The sequence below is a fragment of the Octopus bimaculoides genome, chromosome 5, assembly GCF_001194135.2.
Source record: "Octopus bimaculoides isolate UCB-OBI-ISO-001 chromosome 5, ASM119413v2, whole genome shotgun sequence".
Classification (NCBI taxonomy): Eukaryota; Metazoa; Mollusca; class Cephalopoda; order Octopoda; family Octopodidae; genus Octopus; species Octopus bimaculoides.
Genome location: NC_068985.1, coordinates 16,340,664 through 16,350,275, shown reverse-complemented (window position 1 = coordinate 16,350,275; position 9,612 = coordinate 16,340,664). Strand labels below are relative to the sequence as shown.

The window sequence follows — 9,612 nt, the reverse complement described above, 5'->3', positions numbered from 1 at the left end:
CTCATCATCCGATTATATTTCGATTTCATTGTAAAATTTTTAAATGCATGTTTCTGTTAATTCATCCGTTTTCATCTGACCCCAAATCAGGTTGTATCGTCCCCTCTATGTCGCCCCTTGTGGGTAATAAAAAAATTTGCCTTCACTCTTAAGGCAGCATCAGTGACGCAGCAAGTGTTCTGGGGTAAATAGTACTTCTGGTGTAAATAGTACTTTTACCTTAATTATAGATCGGAGAAAATTTTGCGCCTCTTCACACCTGTAACAGAGACGACTAACTCTACGCTCTTCTCTTCTCTGATATGAGCCCTAACCTTAAGTTAAACAATAACATATATACACGACCCAAAGACAGAGAGAGCATCCATCGGGGCGATCGACCTGCTAGAAACAGCAGATAAATTTTCATCACACCTCTTCACTACCATAAATTGGACAATATAATCCCTGACAAGTAAAAGGGCAAGATGATAACGTTTGGAATAGTTTAAATCATAAGTCTGCTATATTCACCATCAAGGTATCCCGCACTGAATTTATTTATATCTTAGCAGAACAAAAGCACTTACGAGCTTTCATATCGGTTCGATAACGGGTACGTAGGTGGAAGATGGTGGGGGGGATTGCAAACGATAGCTATTGATTGGCTGCTTAACAATGACGTCGTCGATTACGTTTCTCACACATATTCATAGACAGTGTCTTTCCATCACTTGAGGTTCCGAGCGTTCTACTCTATTGACGCTATCCTAGCAGTCCAATATTAATCATCATGAAGTTATCTCATATCATCTCCGTATTTTTCTTGGTTGCAGTTATCTATATACAATCTGGTAAGTCGGTCCTATTCAATCCTCTCTGTCACAATTAATGTTTCTCATACACTACTTGATCATACTTCCTCTTTATTAAATATGGGAAGGACGACAACGTATCGTTAACTAATTACCTTTCATTATTTTCTCATTGTTAAATACATTAAAATTGGTTTCTAATTAAGGTGGGAAGTATTATTACTGATTTGGTTAAAAGTCATGTTGGGTAATTTGCAATATATTTCCTATAATTCTGCTTTTTTTTTTTTTTACCTATGTGACCTAACTAAATGAAGGACTAGCCAACAATTAAGACTTACTCACGAATGTGACACTTTCGAATCTAAACAATCAAATCTTCAGTTGTCATATCTGTTGCTAATAAAATTAATTATTTACTCTATAAATTCAGTTTCATCGTACCCTACCTGTGATCATCACTATATTTATTGATCATCGCTACATTTATCATCATTATTTTGATTTAATTAACGAATTGTAATAGCGACTATTTTTGTAATTTAAATAATTTTCCCTTCGGTATTTTGTTTACTGAAAAATAATTTAGCAGTCGATGATCACTATCTCAGCCGAATTTAACAAGCATTTTCTGTTAAACCAATGTGATTGAAAAGAATTGATATTTCTGGTTTTTATTTTATTTTAAAGTTTAAATTGAAAATTTCATCTAAATACCTGTTTGGTTATGTTAATTCTTCCTTTGAAATATCTCCCTTGACCCAAATAAGATAGCCAAGGTATGTTGACCTTGTGAAATTTCCATATTCACCTTGAGTCCGGCTGCTGAAGCTGTAAAAACGAATGATGGTCCAAATTAAAATAAATACCTGACACAGCCGTTCAAATCACCTGTTTTTTTACGTAGTATATATATGTCGGAGCATCGAGTGAGGATAGAAGACAAATGCAACTATATTTGTATCATAAAACGATATTCGATGCAACACGAAATTTTTTTGCTGGAAATCGATATTTTTCACTGTTGAACATTTTGGCGCTGCTTCAAAGCTGACAGTTATCATTATAAATCACGATAGAACGTCTTGAATATGTAATTATTTATGCGGTTAAAAAAAAAGAAGTGAAACCAATTTTTAATTATATTTCAACATAAATTTTAAGAATAAAACATTGAGCTTACTGAATCTTTTCATATTCATGTCTAATCTTAAAAACACAAATTTGCATCGTATAATGATGATAATGATAATAATTAAAGGAGAAGTAGGCTTCTAGTAAGCCTGGTTAGTGGCTGTTTCGATTCCCAATTAAAGCAATTTCACTTCACTAGTGTCGTTAATGCCCTTGAAAGAGACGAGTGTCGCATAGTCCCATTTCTCCTCTAGAGATCTGAGGAAATCAATATTATTCAATATGTTTGCCTGTTTAAATCGTATCTGATAGCTTATAACACAGCATCTTTACGGTCCATATTAATTTTCATAATTAGGACGTTTTCCTTTCTTTCTTATTTTAATCACCCAGTTCCCTGACCGCTTCTTATCTCTTGGTTGTTATTGTTGTATAGAACCAGGTCATAGACCTGACTGAGAAAACATGATCAAAGCTTCGTAAACTGTGACCATCTCGTCTTTTTTACTGTATTATAGATCGTTACTATTCAGCGTGAACTTTCCTTATATTGTAGGGTTTTTGATATGAGGGAGATTTAGCTGTTATTTCTAGAATGCCGAGTACTACTTTCGTTGGCCTATGATGCATCTGGTAATTAAGTAGAGGTGACCTCTATGTAGCTTTTCTGACCTGGTCTTAATCTGCTGTTTGCTAGCAGTTATTCCCCTAATCCCTATATACTTTTTCTCATTTATCCCATTTTTTAAATTAATATGTTACCCTATCACTCATCTAATTTGTTTAATTTACTACCAACTCCCAGAATATATCGCTGCACCATCATCCGTTATGATCGTTCAACAAAATTCGGTTGTCTTACTCCAACCGCCGACCTAGTGCATATACAGAATTAATTATTTTCCCATCAATAATCTCCTCTCAGCCTGCTTCCTCTGGATCGATTTTAACTTACTGAATATACCTAACTATTTATTTTTTTAATATCTTCACCCAATTGCTATCCAACGATTCCCCTCCCCTGCAGACTACATTAATTTCTACCTCGTCCAGAACATATCTACTACTCCTTAGTCTTTGCTGACAATCCATGCAAGCGTTGTAGAGCCTGAAGAAGTATTTTCTGAAACTAATAAACTGTATTTTAGTCACATTGCGAATTTTTATGCAAAATTTTATGGTGCTCTTGCTTGCCTATAAGTCCAATGACTGAAACGAATAAAAAAATAGGATTACTGCTGGATTCAAAAGTAACCACAAGGGGATAATATTTGAATTATTTAGGGTAAAGCTATTGGCAAGGCTCAGGCCTATACATGCTGACAAGAAAGTGTAACAAACTAGAATAAACAGAGCCTCTTTGCAGCTCTCTTAAAACACACCCTGTCATCTAAAGAAAATAACACATTAAATAATGTAGTCCTAGATATCTAAAAAGATGAACTGGTCATGGCTAGAAGATCTTTGAAAGTCTCTTAATTAGAGCTAATGTGTGCAGATTAACAAACTGTCCTTGTGATGACCTAACATAAGCCCTGGTGTTCCAGACAGAACTGCCAGCTTTATCAATCTCTTTTTTTTCCCTTGATTACTTGATTTTCTTTCAAACATACATTGTGCATTGCTATCAATGTTCCATTTTTTTTTTAGACAATAGATATTCCCATGACCAAGAAAACCCACTTTCCCAAGATAGCTAACATTATAATGGGGATTTCAGACTTTCTAAAATTACTTCAATTATTAACAGGGTGTGTTCTGAGGAAGCAGCCTGTTTGAAGTGACGGAATATTTCTGCTAGACCTGGAAAAGTTATTTACTTCAAACACCTTGCATCCTATCTGTACAATAAACTAATAATAAAACCTACCAGTACACACTATTCTTTCATTAACCAGCCAAGGAACTATTATGTGATCTGCTAGAAGTAGCAGATAAGCTGCCAATTTACACTTTTCCATCTTAATATAAAGAAAGGAAACATCAAATAATGTAATGCACTGAAGGTAAAAAAAGAGCGAGAGAGTAGATGATCACCTGGGTCAAGGACAACTATTTTTTTTATAAAGGACAGTTTATTGAATTTGCTATTTTATGTTTGCATTATTTAATCATTTTTCCTTGATTGTTTAGTTGTCTTTAATTTCCATAAGTAAAACATTGCTGTCTCCTGTGTTCCTAGATCTACTGACTTGTTGTTCATTTTCACCAGTGTTTTAATTCTTAAAAGGAATGGCAACATTTGCTCTGACCTTTTCTCCTTTGACAAATAACTTGATTCATTTCACTGGAAGTCTTGTTATGCTGTATTTTAAAATGTTGGAAGCTTTTTAATCTACAACATCCAAAGATATCACTATTGATATTTTGCTTGCTTAAGTTTCATTTTGTTGCATTATTCTTATAACATCTTGCACATATGGTTGCATAAATATTATACAATAACGGATTATTGTCATATTTATCTTCAGACCTAGTTACAAGTAATTATAAGCTTGTAGCATATGTTGATAATTCTAATCAGCTTATATTTGTTTTGTCTTGATTCTCTTAATTTGCTTTCCAATTTGATTAGAATATTGCAAATAAATATTTATGTACCAGTCAAGATTGATTTCAAACATTAAACTAAAAGTAAAGATGAAAAATTATTACATTTAAATCTTTGTTTTGAATTGCATTAAAATCTCAACTTTCAAGTTAAAAATTTTAGTTCTTAGAATTTTTCTATTTTTCACCATATCCATGATAATGGAACAGCTAACTTTTAATTAATTATACATGTGTCTAGATTTGAATGAAAAATAAATTTGTTCTGATTAAAATTTCAATTATTTCAACTCAGTTTATTTAATAATCCTTATTATTCTGTACATTAGGTCACATACATTGTGTTTCTAATATAGAATTTTATCTTGTGTTTCAGGTTTTGGAATCAAATGTTATGAATGCAACTCTTTCCACCAGCAAGATTGTGGAGATCATTTTCAAAATACAACCTTTCGTTTGGTTACTTGTGAGGGTGATCTATGCCGAAAAATTGTACAGACAGGTAGATATATTTTTCAAAAGTTGTGTTTGCAAAATAATTTTGTGTATGTCCCGTTTCTGCTAATGAGTGGGAAGTTGAAAGCTTAGTACAGCATTTGAAGGTGTAAGTGAGAATATCAGTTAATGGGTTGAGAGAATTGTTTAAATCTTTTAATTCTTCATCCCTGAGGACAACAGTTGATCCTTTAAATGTATTATTGCTGATTAGTATAACTAAATAAATGAATGAAAATAATCTGCAATAACTAAATTATTTTTCTTATAATAAAAAAAAAAGATTGCCAGAACAGTCAATATGTTTATCCTAGCTGAAAAACAAATTAAGTTAATAACTAACTCTACACGGTCATTTAACCTGCAAAAATAGCAGCCAATTCACATTCTATTATTACAAAAAAGGGACAAACATCTTGTATAATGTTGTTAGAGTGTTTGGTCAGTGTGGTGCTTGATCAGAGCTGTCGAGGGACTACTGTATAAATAATTTGATTTTCTTTTTATAAACTGTTAATCAGTGTATATCTGTAAACAATACACTCAAGTAAAATTGCAACAATGAAGATGAATTATACATTTTGTAGACACTCTAAATTTATCTCTCCATTAACATATTGTACGAATCATAAAATTAAAAGTTTATAGGCTATCAACTTCATCCTCAGAGATGAGCGATAATTTTTATATATACATTTACAGTTTCAAATAATTGGATCTGTAATCAGCAGATATCTTATTCATGTATGTACTTAGTTGGATTTGAACTAGAAACTCTTATTCTAAAACTAAGAGTAATAAAAGCTCATTACAAGGTACACCACTGACCTAATTAAAGATGGAGTCTTTTGTCTGAAAAATTATAATCTTATTATAAATGACTCATCTCAGATATTTAGAGATTTAATCATATGATTCATTTAAAGTCTACTTAACAACTTAGTTGTGGCAAGTTACAGAATGGAATAAGGTATCAATATACAGATGAAAACTGACTCTAAATGAAATATAATTAAAGTATGAATTAAGAGATGTAAGACCAACAAAGTTGCTGAATAAATTAGAAATTGGTTGTAAATAGTTGTGTATGTTCTTTTACTGGTTTTAGTAATTTGGCTGCAACCATAATGAGTCACTGTCTTAAAAGTTTTTTAGCTGGTTATATCAAACCCAGCAGTTATTTTAGTTTGGTACTTATATTATTAATCTCTGTTTATTAAATTGTTAAGTTGCATTTATTAACACATTAGTTTTACACTTGCGCATGTATACTGTGGACCTTTGCTTGGCTTCTGTGAATAAAATTCCCCCTTATCAATTATTGGTCAGACTGACTATATGATTATGAAATGAATTCTTAGCCACATGATGCTTCTATATGCATTTATATGTACTTTTGGTATATATCTGTATTAAATTGGGAGGGCATGTGTCTTCTGTAAACCACAATATCTTACTGTTTTTTACATTATTGACTTTGTTGGCAAAACATCTGATTTGTAGTTGAATACTAGCTTCATAATTATGCCATGTAACATTAAGAGAATCGATATTGGTTGATATTGAACCATGTACACATAGAAAGTAGAGGTAAGATGGCAAGTTAAACCTGCATCACATATGAAATCATATGTGATGCCATTTCACTTTTTCTGCTGCTAATATTCTTGGGAATGATATAAATATTATAATGCTCCATTTCCTAAAAAATCTATCCAACTCTTGCGTGATTAAAAAATATTAGAAAACTGCAACAAACGTTTTGATAATAAAAGTATAATCCAAAAATATTAGTTTCAAAAATATACATTAGTTATATTACACACACACACACTATGAAGGCATCATACATGAAAATGAACGCAACAACATGGGAAGGAAAAGTTTTAAATGCTGTATTAGTTTAACATTATATATATATATAATATATATATATACACTAATTAAGTTTGAACGTTAATTTGTGAAGAAGAGGATTTTCTTTATGTCACTCAGAATATAAAAATAGTTGTTTATGTTTTACTTTTATTTCAGTAACTTTAAATTTTATCGATTCTGTTAAAATCCTTACAAAGGAATTTTTCAGTGTCATAAAACAACCCCAACGTCAACATTTTTATTGAATAGTCCCACTAGCTTTGTTTGTACTACTATGATAGAAAAGAAGCTGATCACAGATTCATTAGATTGAAATTCTTTGCCTTGAATCATAAGATCTGCTATTCTTAGATTTAGGGATTAAAACATGAAACTTCTCCTTAGTTAATCTTACATAACTTAGGTTTTGGCCATTGCACAAAAATCTGCTTGTTTCTAATTAAAATGAAATTTTAGCTTTGAGAGAATATTCATTAAGAAATAAAGTTTATTTTAAAAATTTTATTTTCATTATTGGATTAATTCACTTCAGTTTAATATCTGAATTAGTACAGTAATGATGATGGTAATCATTGATAATGATATATACTTTTAAGGATAATTTAAAAGAAAAGCTTAAGGAATATACAGAATTAAGTGTTATTAAAAAATCTTGTTTCTTTGAACAAGATGTTTTATTTATCAGATGGTGTGGTTAAGAAGTTTGCTTTGTAACCACATGGTATCAAATTTGGTCCTTTTGCAGGGAATCTGGGGCAAGTTTTTTCTACTATAGCCTTGAGTTAGCAGTTCACTAATGAGGACCCATTGTGCGTGTTTGTGCTTGTGTGTGTTCATATTGGTCCTGATTGGGCTATGGTGACATTTATTTACATCCCGCATAAATGTCAGTGTGTGAAACATCTCACATAAATATAATAATATCAGTGTATGAAGACCTTTCTTGTAAATGAGGTTTATCATTATCCAAATGTGTGTGTGTGTTAAAACGCATAGGGTGAGACTTCTCTAAGTAGTTTTCCAAAGCTGGTTGCTCCTGAGGCCAAACTTAGTTTTCAAACCAGATCTTCACCTATTGGTTGTTTATATATATATTTTATCAAATTATGCTAGAAAATATATGAAGTTAACTAAACCATTTGAAAATCTTTATTTGTCACTAACATATTTTTGATTCTAGCATTGAAACAGTGGAATGGTTAACAGCATTCTAATAAATAATGTTACTACACAAGAGTATCTATAGTAATTCTAATGTTACAATTCTTCCATCCACTCATTTCCTTTTTTGATTATAATGTCTCTAATTGAAAAAAATTAATAACTAAAATAAGCTAAAGGAAACAACTTGAGTGGACTAATTATAAAAATTTAGATAAACAAGTAAAGGGACCAGATATTGAGTGAAAAACACGTTTCCCAATAAATTGAAATTACTGTCACTGTTAGATAAAGAAAAAAAAAGAACTTGATAATAGTTATTCTCAAAAGAAAAAGGGAGATAATTTGTCATAAATATAAATTCGTCTCTTAGAGTTAATTTCCATGTGTAGAGGAAAATCTGAGATCAATTTTTATCCTCAAAGAGTGTAAATTTTCAAAATTATATGAGAATACTTTTGTAATTTCTAGAAATTATCTCTGTTTTTCTTTGAAGATCCCTAACAATTATTGTTAGGTTTTTGTTCTCTTTCTCTATTTAAGAGAAATTGTAATAAATTTTGTGTGCTTTAGTCTATACGTCAACTTCTACACTATTTATCTATAATTTCTCTACCTTTTTCATGCCAGCTGCCTCTGGGCTTTCTGCTCTTCGTTTGTTGCTTAATACCCCTTCTGTGTTGTCCCCTTGTGGGAAATAAAAAAAACAATTTGTTGCTTAATGTTTCAAGCACACACATTTTAGCAAAACTCTATTGTCTTCATAATTCTTAGATTGCTTAATTTACCAGTGCTTTTGATAACAACTAAAATTATGTATTTTACTATAATAGGTTTACACTTAATTTTATATGATTACAATATGTTGAAAAATTATTAATCTGACACAAGAAGTTATGGAAATACAGTTAATTTTTATGAAAGTTTTTATTGTAACTAGAACAACATCTAAACATGTTTAAAATATTAAAATTTTCAATTGTAATTTCTGTATTTGCTGATTTCTATAAATGTAATCGTGATGGAATAAATTAATTTTTGGTTTTATATTGATTTTTGTATTGTAATTTTGATAAAAAATTTTTTTTCTTTTTTTTTTCAGTCAAAATTGATGATAAGTGGCAAGCCCGTTATATCAGGCAATGTGCTAAGGAGGGTGAAATTGGTGCCCGAGAAGGACGTGAGTGCAAAGATAGAATTGGTACAAATGGAATAAAAATGAGATACTGTCATTGTAACAATATGGATGGTTGTAATTCTGCAAATTCCTGGAATGTACCTTTTGTACTCATGACAACTGCCTTTGTTGGACAATACATATGGCAAAAACTATAATTAGATGCAGATTTTTAATGTTTTTTTTTTCCCTCTCCACTTATTCTAGGACCGAAGATTTTTTTTAAATAAAAAAAACCTTAGTTGCAAAACTAAAAACAAAAATTATATCTTTTATTGATTATTTTTTTTAGCATTTATAAGACAGTATTATCACTTAGAAAAGTATACGAACATATAAAAATATCTTTTGTGTCATAATTTCCAATTTGGCTTATATGTAGCATTCCATACACCATACATACACACACATATATATATATAT

At 30.8% G+C, this 9,612-nt stretch overlaps 1 protein-coding gene across 1 annotated transcript; it reads left to right on the top strand.

The window, feature by feature from the left end:
- Positions 1–664: 664 nt before the first annotated feature.
- LOC106877008 (uncharacterized) lies at positions 665–9,606 on the top strand. Its single transcript, XM_014925787.2, has 3 exons — positions 665–833; positions 4,855–4,980; positions 9,115–9,606. The coding sequence occupies exons 1-3, from the start codon at positions 773–775 to the stop codon at positions 9,345–9,347; spliced, it is 420 nt and encodes a 139-aa protein (XP_014781273.1). The 5' UTR covers positions 665–772; the 3' UTR covers positions 9,348–9,606.
- The last annotated feature ends 6 nt before the right edge of the window (positions 9,607–9,612 follow it).